Source organism: Papaver somniferum, chromosome 8 (assembly GCF_003573695.1).
Source record: "Papaver somniferum cultivar HN1 chromosome 8, ASM357369v1, whole genome shotgun sequence".
Taxonomy (NCBI): Eukaryota; Viridiplantae; Streptophyta; class Magnoliopsida; order Ranunculales; family Papaveraceae; genus Papaver; species Papaver somniferum.
This window is the reverse complement of record NC_039365.1, coordinates 44,277,145-44,292,185: the sequence shown is the minus strand read 5'-3', so window position 1 is coordinate 44,292,185 and position 15,041 is coordinate 44,277,145. Positions and strand designations below refer to the sequence as shown.

Below are 15,041 nucleotides of genomic sequence, written 5' to 3'. Positions count from 1 at the left end.
AGGCTTGAATTTCTTAGAAGAACTTCCATTCACCAATATAGAAATATGAGAAGAAGAGACACACCATCTGATCCAAGATATCCATTTAGAATCAAAATTATGTAAGTGTAATATTGTAAACATAGATTGCCAATTGACACTATCAAAAGCCTTCTCCATGTCAATCTTGCAAAGAATTCCTGGCTTCTTAGATTTCAGCCTACTATCAACACACTCATTTGCAAGGAGAACACCATCCAATATTTGCTTATAATGTATAAAGGCACCTTGGAAATCAGATATGAGTTCAGACATTAGTTTCTTCAATCTCTCAGCAAGAAGTTTAGAAAGTATCTTACATACACTCCCAATAAGACTAAGAGGTCTAAAATCCTTGGGAGTGCATGAGTCTTCCTTTTTAGGAATAAGAGTTAAGAAATAACAATTGAATCTCCAATCGATAGATGTTCAATTCTGCATCATAGTTGTTGAAGTTCCGTAGCCATAACAATGAGAAAACAAAATCTCTCGATCATTGCTATACACTGTCGTAGTATTATTACATAGTATCAAAGTTCTTATATCACAACTTCGACAACAATATTATGGGGATATGTATCACTCCCCCTTAGTCAATACTTTCATCTCAACATGAAAACCACTCCCCCTTACATAATGGCCCGTAAAACATGTAAACCATATGTATTTGTAGTGTGAACTACATATTAATTCTCCCCCTTTTTGTCAATAAAATTGGCAAAGGTACGAAAACAGGATCCTAATGAAATTTCCACGGAGATGCTTCAAGACCAAAGAAAAGTACATACCAACTAATTTAGATGCAATCATATAGCCGAAGCTAAATGCATTCATCAAGGAGTTTATGAAGATACAAGATAACCCCTAAAAAATTCCACAAACGCACTCCCTACAAAGATATGAAATTAAGCACAAGTTCAAATGAACTCTCCCCCATTTGATGTCATTCCCGAAATAACAACAAGAGCGACCTTACTTTTAAACGAGAAAAGAAAGTATTTTTATTGGACACCAAAAACCATAAAGAAATGATTTTTTATATCCAAAGTTCTCAATCAAACTAATCACAAGTAAACCCGTGATTAATTTAATCGGAATACACAATCAAATTAAACAAAAAAGTGATCAATTTAATTAATTATGCTCGACATAATAAAACTTACGGAGCAACGACTAAGTTAACCATAAAGGAGTGATCAACTCAATCGTTCATATACTCAACACAAGAAAAAACTTATGGAGTATCACAGTATACACAAAAAATATGGATCAAGGAAAGATCAACACTGCGGAAAATACAAAGATTCATTCTATCTTTTATCACTATTTGCATAACGGTTTTTAATACACATAATCTTTGTAAACAAAAGATTTTAATCTATCTTCCATCAATAATTGACAATATAGGCTTAACTTTTATTATTTTCAAGAGTTCATCGATCTTGTATCAATATTTGCATATCGACATGTGAAAGAGTTAACTTTGACAATATATGGGATAATAACAGTTCAAGGACGTAAGCACACATATCCTATAAAAATATTGCAATATATAAAACCATAAAGATTAGTACTGCAACCATCATCTTCCAAATCACTTTTAGAATTTAAACAAATAAATCTAAAAATATTGCAAGATGAAATTATTGGACATAGCTATGTGTAATCACAATAATGGCTATTCCAAAATCCAGTAATGCTTCTTAAAAACAACGAAAAATAAGAAGTTTTCTAGGAAACATAAAAAAAAAGAACTAAGATGAGCCAGAAAACTTCGAACACTATCAAGTTCTTCATTAGCATCCTTCAGCTTTATCCTTACGAACTCAAGATTTCTTTTCGCAATCACGAATTGTTCTCGTAGCACTTGAAAGTCTAGGAGAAGATTTCCAACCAGTTGTTGTGATAGTTGAACTGGTTGCTGATTTTCGTGATCTATTGTCTTATAGAAGTATATGAGAACAAGATTCTCATAAAACCCAGCAATGACTTCTCTTTCATTCTCAACTTCCTTCTTGCAATTCTCCATAGTTTGCACCTTTAAATCTTAGAAGACTGCTCTCATTACCTAACTAGTATATACCAAGAAAACTTCATGATATAAATATATATATAAATACATATATAGAAACCCTAGGGTCAAAGTCGGTAAAGGGCCAAGTATGCAAACGCTCTCGGTCAAGAACCAGATTCTGAACCGTCAAGTAATGGAGCCCACAAGGTATTTACAAGTCAAGGAAGGAATACTGAAAATGACAGTATTTCCACAAGACATGATCAAACATGCTTTATTGTGAAAGAGGAACTAAAAACAAAGAAGTCTACTAAGAAAGGACAAGTACAACAACAACCATTTGTTTCAAGATGGGTTATATCTTGAACTCTGTACATTCTCTTAAGGTTGGGAGAGAACGCTCAGTTTGCAAACTGATTAAGTTGTTTTATGAGCAAGTATCTCATCATTGTCTTCCTTCTCTGAAATACAAGGAGGAATTGTGAAAATAGTTTCAAAAGCATTATGACATGGAGGATGAGGAATACCTGAAAATGCTTTCCTTCTTAGATTTTTTATTTTCCGCTTCAGATTATTTATACTGGTCTTTAACTCGGAGGAACGATTATTGGTATGAATGTGATCGAAATTCAATACGTTTGACACAGTATGATTCTTTTCACTGGATGAACTTTCCTCCTTGATTAAGACATCCTTCCTTTTTCGTTTCCTTCTTTTCTTTACTGAAGTATCCACTGGTATAGTTTTCCATATGGCCTTCTTTCCTCTGCAATTGTAGAAGGAGTTAGAGTCATACTTATAACTAAGAGACGTCTTGTCACACAATACATTGGATTCTATGCCTACGACATTTTCAGTATGGAGAGAAATAAGCTTGATTACTTACTTTGACATCCGTATGAGAATGTTATGAAGTTTTTCATTCCTTAATCGAAAACGGCATTTTCGTTCAGTGTGACCTCTGTTTCCACAGTAGTAGCAGTTGAAGGTTTTGCCGGTTTTCTTATTTCCTCTTTTCGAAGCATGACAATTTTTATCTACAGAATCATCAAGTGAATTGAATGTTTTTCACAATGTGATTTGTCATTAGCAAGGACAAAGTTTATCTTTCCAGTGTTTGGAGCGTCTATCCCTTTATTTCCCAGACCACATGTATGACGATGTTCTTTACATGCTCCTAACATGGAAGATAATTTAGTAGAACTAGAGTTAAACCTTTTCATATTTCCTTCTAGAGACTTTGTCTTGTTGACAGATGTATGTAGATCATCTTCCAATTGCTTCAATTTGTTGTGAAGAAGAAGTTCTTTATCATTTGCCTCTTTTAGTTGAGAGTCAAACATTTCCTTAGATTCTGCAAGTTTTTCTTTCAACTCGTAGATACATTTCTGAAGTTTTTCACATTCAGCATCCTTTGACTGGATATCTTCATCACGGTCTTTGAGGATGGATTGTAACAGTGTGTAACCACTATCGTATCTTTTAAAGAGTTTTTTAAGTCTCTTGTTTTCACGACAGAGAGGAAACATATATTCTGCAAGATAAGAAGATGATCCTTTTTCATTTATGATGCTATCAAATAGTATAACATATTGCGAGACTTCCTTCTCAATACTTGGTCCCTCCTCTGAGTCACTTTCATCTAAAAGTTCATCCGGTTGTTTATCTAAGCGTTCTTCCCAGTCTTCAACAGTTTCCGTTAAAGGAGGAGATAAGGTAGGATCCTTGAGAGTCTCAGCACTTTGACCAGCATCAAAAGATTTCTGATCTGGATCTGTGAAGTTAGAGATATCACAACTGTCCATAAAGTCAGATCGCTACAAACACAGACTTTTGAGGTCTTAAACGTGTTTGCCTGCTCTGATACCAATTGAAAAAGTGGGGGTCTAACAACACCACACAATATTTCGCTTAGCAATCTGTATGGATTAACTCCAATATGCTTTGTAGAGAATCAACTAGACAGTCAGACTCAATCTAGATAAAAGTATACCAAGGAGTTAATATCTCTTCTCTTGATTTGATCTTTACTCAAGGTAGTAACAATCAACGAGTCTTTATCAAATACAAGGAATAACTTGGATGGTACCAAAGACCAATATCCAAGGATCAATCAATTTAAATCAACAACCAAAGGTCGGATACTCTAATTGATGATCTTCAACGCACAACCTGTATTATTTCAATTATAAAGATAAACGATATAATGCGGAAATTGAAATAACACAGACACCAGAAATTTTGTTAACGAGGAAACCGAAAATGCAGAAAAATCTCGGGACCTAGTCCGGATTGAACAACACTGTATTAAGCCGCTACAGACACTAGCCTACGACAAACTAACTTCGATATGGACTGTAGTTGAACCCTAATCAATATCACACTGATCCAAGGTACAGTTGCGCTCCTTACGTCTATGATCCCAGCAGGATACTACGTACTTGATTCCCTTAGCTGATCTCACCCATAACTAAGAGTTGCTATGACCCAAAGTCGAAGACTTGAATAGACAAATCTGTATCGCACAAAATAATACTACCTGATAGATAAATCTGTCTCCCACAGATAAACCTAATGAAGTTTGTTACGTATTTTGATAAAATCAAGGTGAATAGAAACCAATTGATAATCCAGTCTTATATTCCCGAATAACAGCCTAGAGTTATCAATCACCTCACAAAAATATAAATCCTATGGTAGCGAAACTAGATGTTGCGGAATCACAAACGATGAGACGAAGATGTTTGTGATTTATTTTTATCTTGCCCTATTGGAGATAAATCTCAAGCCAATCTTACAATTGAAATTGTACGATAGAAAATGGCAAGATCAGATCGCAAACTACAAGAGAAGTAGTATCGTCTGGCTTCACAATCCCAATGAAGTCTTTCAGTCGTTTAACCGACAGGGTCTCGAGAAAAAACCTACGTTTACAGTAGAAAGGACTCTAGAAAAACTAACTAGTAGTACACAGGAGGTGTGGGGATTAGTTTTGCACAGATGATAGAGTCTTCCTTATATAGTTTTCAAATCAGGGTTTGCAATCTAAGTTAGCTTAGTAATAAAGCATTCAATTTTCACCGTTAGATGATCAACCTGATTTTTCCAAAACTGATATCTTTTAACCGTTAGATCGAAACTTAGCTTGTCACACACAAATGAATTGTATTTCATTTAGGTTTGAGTAACCGTACCTAAACGTGTACATTTGGTTGGTTCACAAATGGTTCACCATTGATTAGCCACATGAGTAACTCTCATATCAACCATATTCATCCTTTTCAATAACTAGTTCCAATGACTTCAAAAGAACTAGTTCAAGAGTTGTTCAATTTCTTAGATCTTTATAATAGATACAATTGAAACAACTCGGTTTGATTCACTTGAATCAATCATGAACAATATAGCCACGATTTGCAAAGATTACATTCCTTATTGATTTATTGTTTTTAGTTCATGAGCTGCCGATTTGAGATATAACCATCTTGGGTACACGTACGGGTACGTGTACTCTAGCTTTGCCGGAATTGGGTTTGCAAACCCAACATAAATTTTTGGTTCAAAAACTTCTGAGGATACGCTTACGGGTACGCATACCTAAGGTGAGGGTTTTCCAGTTTGCAAAGTTCACAAACCTCAGCAGAAAATTTCGGTTAGAAAACTTCCGCCAGTACGCGTACGGGTACGGTACCCAACCTGTCTCCTTCGTCAATACGTATGCACGAATGCACACACTTGGTTTCCGGCACATGGATTTATACACTAATGTGCGAATACACTATATATGCTTATATCCGTAGTTGGTTACGTATTCTCAACTCTACATTTCAATCAATGAAACATTCTTCTATAATGTTATAATAATCGTTATTCACGACTATCGTCATCAAAGCTCTTTTCAAGATCGAAACGTCTTCATGACTTGCATCACGGGATAAAGATAAACAATGGCTAAAGCGAAAGCTTTACCAACCCGTATTTCGAGATAAAAGATAGACGAGTAAACTCGGCTCGAAATATCAAATGTGTATGTATGAAAACTATTATACTTATACGACTTTGTCTAAAGAGTAGGAGATAGAGTAGATATTTGAGTGATAGATAAGTTCAGGTCTCACATACCTTTTTGGTCGGATGAAGTTCCACTGGTTCCTTGAGTAGTTCTTCGTCTTCGCAAGATAATCGCCATGGAGTATGGAGGTCAACTACACTAACCTTTCCTAACCGAGACTTAGCTATAAGTCGTCTAGAAATCAATACATATAGTTTTGACAACTAAACTTGACAAACATGCTTGAGATAGCAACGCATGCGAATTCGACCGAGCAATGCTCTAACAAGGTTCATGAGATCCACTTTGACTGTGCTCCAACAACTTCTGTAGAATTCAGTTGTAAATCCATCCGGCTCAGGGGCCTTATTACTTCCCATCTTCTTGATAACCCCTCAGACTTCTTCCTCTATAAACTCTCTTTCAAGCCAATTCTTGTCCTCCTCTTTCACTGCTGGAAAATATAAATTCTCCATCTGAGAATTGACTTCATATTGTTTAGTGAAAAGATTAACATAGAAATCTCTGATCTCTTCTTTAATTGTATTCTGTTCAAAGCAATGCACACCTCCCACTTGCAACTTGACCATAGTGCTCCTTTTCCTCCATGCACTGGCTATGCTATGAAAATAACGAGTGTTATCATTTCCCCACCTAAAATTGTTTTGTTTAGCTCTCAACTGCCATTTTCTAGCTTCCAATGTCTCAATGTTCTTCAATTTCAGTTTATAGTTTAGCCTTTCCTCCATATGATGATGTTGAAGAGCTCCACTCTCCTCCAGAATGTTTAATTCATGAATTTTATCAGTGAGAGTAGTCTTCTCCCTTCCAATAGATCCAAACTCTTGGATTCTCCATGGATTGATTAAATGTTTCAAGTTCTGAAGCTTCGGGAAAAATCTAGTACTTGCACTTCCTTGAAAAGACATAACTTCCCACCAATTCTTCACATTATTAGCAAAATCCTTGTGTTCAACCCAAACTCTGTCTAGTTTAAGGTATGGTTTTGAAGGCATTGTCGGCTCAATGATCACTAGAATTGGATTATGATATGATATAGTTCTTGTTAACACTATTTGAAGAGCAGTTGGATATGCCTCCTCGAAAAGATGATCGAACAAGAACCTATCTAACCTGCACAAAAGTGGAGAAGAATGATTATTAGACCAAGTAAAATACCCCCCAATCAACGGTTGATCTATCAGATCATGATCCGTAATGAAATTGTTAAGAAATGCCATATTCCTGTTGTTTCCCTCCCCTTCATTTCTCTCTTCATTATTTCTCACTGCGTTCTTATCCCCAGCTATACAGATTGGACCATTCCACCAACTTTTAACTTCTTTCATATCATCGCAAAAATCACTTCTAAAGTTATACTCACAAGGACTGTAGATATTTGTTACAGCCCATTGAATGCCGTTACTTCTATTACAAAGCACAGTCGTAATGTTGTTGAGACCCAATCTTTCCTGCAATTTTTAAAACTTGCTACTATCCCAGATGCATAACATTCCTCCACTGCTTCCTACTGATGGAAAATAATTCCAGTCAAAGTTGTCATCGTACCACAACTGCCTAACAAACCAGTCAGACATGTACTGAATTTTTGTCTCCTGAATTAAACACACACCACACCTTTGCGCCGCTGCCAAGTTCTTGAAAGCAATCTGTTTATGAAACTCATTCATGTCCCTAATATTCCAACAGAGGATTTTAAAAATCCATTATTAATTGCTTCTTCCCTTGCTGCTCTAATGTCTACAACACTATTGTCTTCCTCCTCCTCACTATCTGTTTTTTCTTCATCTCGGTTAACATCAAGAGTTTTGTCATTATTATGTTCATCACCTTCCTCATTAGCTCCCTCTTCCCTGTCTTCTTTTCTCTCAAACCTCTGTTTATAATTTATCACAAATTTGGTCATATTCCTTCTCAGGGTTTCTTTTTGAGCTTCATTAATACTTCCATAACTGCACGCAACTTGGACCAAAGATTGCACAGTTTTATCTATGAGTCCATCATCCTCAACCTCCTTGAACTGTTGAACCTCTTCTAGGTTTTTCACTACATTATCCTCCAACTCCTTTCTACTGGAATTCACAGAAGAAAAGTTATTTTCTGAATCTTCCTCCTGCTGAATTGGAGTGTACCTCGATCCAGTCTTTGACGAGGTGTTTGATATTGAATTTGGAGTATTAGTTGTTTCCTTTCTCCCACTTTTAGGAATAAAAATCCATATGTCGTTTTCTTCTTCAATAATTTTTTGTACAGTTCCTTCAGAACCGTTGATGTGTTCCTGAGATCTGGAATTTTCATTTGGACGGCTTCGATTTTCTTCTCTCAAGTCTTGACCAGGAAGACTCAAATTTGAAATATTCACCTCCACGTCCTGCAAGTGCTCCTTTATTTTTGCCTCAAAATCTTCGACTTTCTTTATATAATCTTGATCTGCAGGCGAGATATTTGGAGTATACTGAAAATCCCATTGAACAGTCAACGCCATGTTTTCTCCTTCCACCATTGTTACCAGCAACGCCGGAATGTGATCAAACTCACCACTTACTGATATCCTGAAGAAATGTATTTTTGAATCCAACGAAATAAATAACGTTTCTTGAGAAATAATGATGAAATTACCCAGAGCATTCCCTATCAATTTTAAATTTTTCGGGCTCCATAGTCTTAATGGCATACCCCTGATTTGAGCCATTTTACTGAATTAAAGTCGATAGGTATTAATGGGTCTTGTTTGATTCATCTTCTAGTCTGTTCTTCCTCTCCTGGTTTTTTAGTCTTCTTATTTGTCGCATCCAACATAGTATCTCCATTCCATTTGGATATCTTGACAATGATTCCATCTTCCTCCCATATCACCGGCCTCCATATCCTGCTTTCTTGGGCATTTAGCTGAACTGAACCAGATTAGGATAAACTAAGTTATTTAGTTTTAAATAACTTCTCCAACCAAATTTTGCCTTAATCATCTTCGTAATCTTCCCTCATCCAATGTTCTTAGAGATCTTAACAATACCTTTATTGTCTGTTTGAACCAGATTAGGATAATCGTCATTAGATCTTAAGCTTCCAACTGTTCTCATTGTTGTTTGTTTAGGAATGAAAAAATCCAGAGCTTGTGACAAAATAAGCCAGCACTGAAAATCTTCTCCATCAGAAAAACAAAGACTGAAAGATCTTCCTTCATTACGTCTTTTGTATCTTGAAACTCTCATATAACTTCCTTCCTTATTAGTCTGAATCTGAGCCAAGTAAACATCTTTCCCCATTCTTCCTCTCCACTTGTTCTCCCCTGTTCTTCCTTCTACAATTTCATCTAAAATATTCTTTAGCCACGAAATCACTTGTGGATGAAAATCCATCCACGCTCGGTAACCATGTCTTCCTCTTTCTGTGATTTTCACTGTCTTTATGCTTCCAAAATATTCCACCTCGATAGAAAAAGATTTTCTTTCCATCTGAAAAAGTCTTCTTTCTGGATCTATCTTGTTATCCTGCAAAACTTCTCCCTGTCTAACTTCTCACTGTTTAGATCTATCAGTGATCATGAACTCTAAAAACAAAAACAAAATCTTAACTCAAATCAAAAAGCGACTTAAAACAAACTCTATTAACCAATAAATAGGAAAACCTTATTTATTGTATGTACACTTCTCATCATCCTCCACGTGTATAGAAAGAGACACGTGGAAGGCATGTGAAGCGAGACATCAAAACATGATAGCAAGCATTTCATCAGAAGATGACATCGGTCAGCAGATCTGACGGTCAGGGACAGAGGACCACAGAGGTATGATGGCACAGAGGAGCACCAGATAATACCCCTTGGGTATTAACGCACCCCATCCCAAGGAAGGTCCCAGATCAACGGCCGAGAGGAAGTTTGGCTGACACAGATGTGACCAGACAAAGAGACACTTGTGTGACACGAGCAGACATCCATCTGCCAGCATTAAATACCAAAGAGATATACACGTGTCGATCAGCTCGTGGAAGAAGCGAGGATAACCCTTCGTGTTCAAGCTCAGGCCGCGGCATATACCGAAGACCTCTGCGTAATAGGAACAAAGCATAAGAAGATAATATTACAGCGGCACTTCAGAGATAGGACCCACGTTCTCCCCCTATAAATACCCCTCTCCAATAAGAGAGAGGGGGAAAACCATTTTGGAGAGCAATTAGAGGAGAATATAAGAGAGAGAAATAGGAAGAGTAAGTAATCCACCTACTTCCGCAGACCCATGTATATTTTAAAGTCATTCGACTATCTTTGTAACCATTCAGTACATAGTGAAACACCAAACCCCGTGGACGTAGGCCTTAGCGCCGAACCACGTAAATCTGTCTCATTTACATTTCTGCATCTTACATTCTGCGTTAAACTTCATATGCTTTAGATTTATACTTGTTTCTTGATTTATTTCCTTACACGAACATTATTTATGATAATATTCGACTAGACAATGACAAGCTCGAAGGCTTTGAGTCGATGAATCGATATAATCATCCTGTTACGCATACGATGTACAATTATAGAATTAGGACGTATGCGAATATTGTTTGTGAACACTTGGGTGGCCTCGACATTTTTGTGTTTACAATTTGGCGCTAGAAACAGGGACTCTGTCCCGGTAAAAGATTTATCTTATCCTGTGATTTCACCTTAAAACGCGCACTATGGTTGTGCCCTTTTCTGGGTTCAGCGTGCTTTCAAAACCTTTTTTATTTTTTGGGTTCATGTTCTTCATTTTCACAAACACCATTTCAAAGCAGACAAACCCGCGGCTATCTATCACCGATTTGCACGTGAGGTGTTTTCTCCAACTAAGACTTAATAATCCAGATTCATGAGTCCTCGCGACGGATCTGCCTTTTCAAGAGTTCTTTTTCAAAAGTAGTCTGAAAACAAGATTCATGATCGTTTATTAAGGATTTGTATTTCAAAAACTAGACCATGAAGTCTTTACATTTCTCTTCTATTAAGGCCCTTGGGAACTCATTTCCTTCTATTCCAATAGTCTTGCGGGTACGAATGGCGCTAACCCGATCCTCGTGGATATCTTTGGTTCTCCTTATTTATTCCCTATGCAGAAAGGATTAAAAATGGAGAAGATACTAGAGGCAGGAAAAACCAAAGCCTCATCAAAGGAGACACCGAGGGTTACCTCGGTCATGACCCGAAGCAAGCAGAAAGGAGACAAAGCTAAAACAACTACTCAGAGGCAGGATGCTGCGGAAATCACTTCACCTATGAACACTAACTCCATTGCAGCCGCGGCTCTCAAAGCAGCAGCCACGAAGACTGTTGCGGCCCTCCAGGCTACAGAAGCTAACAAGACTTTGGTTTCAAGCCAAATCCATCAACAAAAAGAAGGGGTAGCAGAATCTATGACATCATCCCGCACATCCACCAATCTTCGGAATGCCGTCAACCAACGGTCAGAATCAAACCATACCAGTGGTTTTAGTACCACGGGTGGAAGCTCAACCGAGGGGACCAAACTTGGAGATACCAACGATTGAAGCTGATCCTCGGCCACCCTTAATACACAGTAGACGAAGGGGGAACTATGGCCGTAGGGGTACAGCCGGAACTCCCAATCAGGGATCAAACCATCCCACCGACTGATGGTAGAGCTCGAAGAATTGAAAAAGAGCCAGCAGGTCTACGCAGATGCCGTAGCTCTTCTGGCCAGGGAGAACCAAGACTTGAAAGATAGATTGCCCAAAGCACGAAGACTAGCCAACAACTGGACGAAGCAAATTCTAAAGCGCCAGAGCCTAATCGAGACCGAAGAATCATCCTAGCAAATGACGCCAGGGGAAGCAGCATCCGATCCGGAATATGCCACCGAAGAGTTAGACTATTATGACAGCGAAGATCGAAGAAAGAAACGCTCAACTGAGCATGAGAACGTGGGATATTACCGCGCAATGGAGGAGCTGCGTGATGAGATGATGGCTGAGATCACAGTTAAAAGCCAGACAAGGCGGAGGAAGGCTTGAAGAGGTGATGAAAGAAGCTAACTCCACGCCCCTAACTCATCGCCTGGCAAATACCCCCATTCCGTTAAAGTGCCCTGTCCCAACTTTTGAATGCTACGACGGATCCAGTGATCCCGCGGCACATATCCGGTATTATAACCGTATCTTAGCCCGATGGAGTCAGAACGACGCCGTCCTCTGTAGATATTTCCCATCAAGTCTGAAGGGATCGGCTTTGTCTTGGTTTGACAACCTGCCACCTGATTCCATCAACTCCTACGATCAACTCGCAGAGAAATTTCTGAGGACATACATGTACAACAAAGCTGTCAACACTGGAATGGATAAACTTTTTTCTCTGGCAATTGGCTACAAGGAAACACGAGGGAATACACAGATGGCACAAGATCTGCCAAGCCATAGGGAGTGTGGACCCGTAGTAAGTATCAACTGCTACAAGTGGGGATTAGACCGAATGAGTCCACTATTTGTTGAGATTCATGGAAGCGTGCCTAAGACAGAAGGAGATCTTCGAATAATTATTGAAAAGTACGCTCGTCTTGAAGAAATCCAGCGTGAGAACCCGAGGGCACACACGCAGAGGTCTCACCGTACCAATTCCGCAGAACAAACCAGGGGCCAAAAGAAATAGCTCAGTGGAACGGCCTCACGAAGATAGGAAGGAACAGAGATGAACGACGAAAAGACGATCGAAAATTCGAAGATCAGGTTTACACGAAGCTCAATGCTAGCTACGCTCGGATCTTGCGAGAGATCAAAGGAAGGGAAAATTTGGAGTGGCCGTGGTCTAAGGGAAAACACCCCCAAGAACCGAGAAGTCTAAAGATTACTGTGAGTATCATTGCTTCAATGGACACCAGACCGAGAAATGCAAAAACCTCAAAATAATGATCCAAAAATTGATTGATGCTGGCGAACTCAAACATTACATACGAAAGGAGGTCCGAGGATAGATCCAAACGGACCAAGCAAGTCCAACTTCCAGAGGGAAACCGCACAATCAACACCATCTCGTGTTCCGAAGCCGCGGGCCCTCCTTACAGCGCAGATAGAAAGAGGCTACGGAAGCAGTTCGAAGACCACTGCGAATTATATAAGATTGATGGCGTAGAGGTGGACGACACGAAGAGTGGATGGACGCACCTATTATCTTCGATACTGAAGATATCGAAGAAGATATGGAAGATCATAACGATCCCTTGGTCCTCACACTACCAGTGGCGGATGTAACCTCAAAAAGATCCTCATAGACGGGGGAAGCTCAGTGAACGTTCTATTCTACGACGCATTCAAACGGATGAAGCTCCATGATGAACACTAATGACCTCTTATTACACCATCTACGGATTCAATGGAGCACCCACAAAGCCATTGGGAGACATCGTGTTGCAGGTGAACGCCGGACCCATGAAAGTAGAAACACGATTCAGCGTGGTTGACGCCCCATCCCCCTATAACGCCATTATTGGACGAAAGTGGTACATAAACTCAAGGGAGTGGCTGCAACTTACTACCAATATCTCAGGTTCCCTACACCGAGGGAGTGATGGAAATCAAGGGAGATCGGGTCTCTGCAAAAGAGTGCCAACCACTCAGGATCGTATCAACAACGAACAAGAAGAGCAGCGAAAAACCCGAAGGATTAAAAATAAAGAAGCTGCGAAAGAAAAGGCCATAGACCTGTTCCTCAAGGAAACCACAGGAGGGTTTGACAAAAGATGATAATGTCCTAAACACAGAGACAGTACTTCAGCAGCCAACGAAGGACAGAAACATACCAAATAGCAATAAAGAACGTCCCAGTCCTCGGGGACCCGAAGCCGGTGTTCACACCAGTGGAGCCCGTAAAAGAAATCAACATAGGAACGGAAGAAAACCCGAAGATGATCAAAGTAGGGACCATAATGGACGAAAGAAGAGAAGATTCCTTAACCAAATTACTTAAAGAATACGCGGATGTATTCGCCTGGAAGTTAGGAGATATGCCGGGGATTGATCCGAAAATAATCCAACACGAGCTGCGCATCAAACCAGGCACGCCACCTTTCAGGCAGAAAATAAGAAAAGTTGCACCAGAGTATCATAAGGCAGTGGAAAAAGAACTTCGGAAACTACTAGAAGCAGGCTTCATCAAGGAAGTCAAATACCCTACATGGATCTCCAACATGGTCGTCGTTCCTAAGAAAAATGGAGGGGTTAGGATATGCATCGACTTTACTAACCTCAACAAGGCATGTCCAAAGGACAGCTATCCCCTGCCAAGCATAGATCAGCTGGTTGAAGCAGTGGAAGGATACGAAGAGCTGTCATTCATGGATGGATATTCTGGTTACAACCAAGTAGCCCTGGCAGAAGAAGATCAACTACACACACATTCTACACCCCGCATGGCCTTTATTGCTACACTAGAATGCCCTTTGGACTTCGAAACGCAGGGGCAACGTACCAAAGAATGGTCGATGCTATCTTCAGGCCATGGATTGGTAGTACCTAGAAGTCTACGTTGATGACATGCTCGTCAAAAGTAGCTGCGCAAAGATCACCACCAGGACCTGAGAGATTTCGAAGCAATGAGGAAACATCACATGAAAGTAAATCCAGAAAAATGCACTTTCGGTGTCACCTCAGGGAAATTCCTCGGATATCTGGTAACAAAAAGGGGCATTGAGGTAGACCCGCGAAGATTCAGGCCATAGTAGAAATGCCATCTCCGAAGAATTTAAAAGAAGTGCAAGCTCAATGGGTCCATAGCAGCCTTGGGCAGATTTTTGCCCGATCCTCGGACAAATGCAAACATTTTTTCAATATTCTCAAAAAAGGGAGTAAGTTTGAATGGACCGCAGAATGCGAAGAAGCCTTCCAAAGAATCAAGGAACACCTGGCTTCAATTCCAATCCTGCAGAAGCCTGATGATGAGGTTTTGGCATTGTACAT

The 15,041-nt window shown here is 39.3% G+C and overlaps 1 protein-coding gene across 1 annotated transcript; it reads right to left on the bottom strand.

Annotated features, from left to right (window-relative positions):
* Nucleotides 1-6,478: 6,478 nt before the first annotated feature.
* LOC113305510 lies at nucleotides 6,479-7,774 on the bottom strand. Its single transcript, XM_026554531.1, has 3 exons — nucleotides 7,572-7,774; nucleotides 7,263-7,472; nucleotides 6,479-7,217 (listed from the first exon to the last, which is right to left on the bottom strand). The coding sequence occupies exons 1-3, from the start codon at nucleotides 7,772-7,774 to the stop codon at nucleotides 6,479-6,481; spliced, it is 1,152 nt and encodes a 383-aa protein (XP_026410316.1).
* Between the last annotated feature and the right edge of the window lie 7,267 nt (nucleotides 7,775-15,041).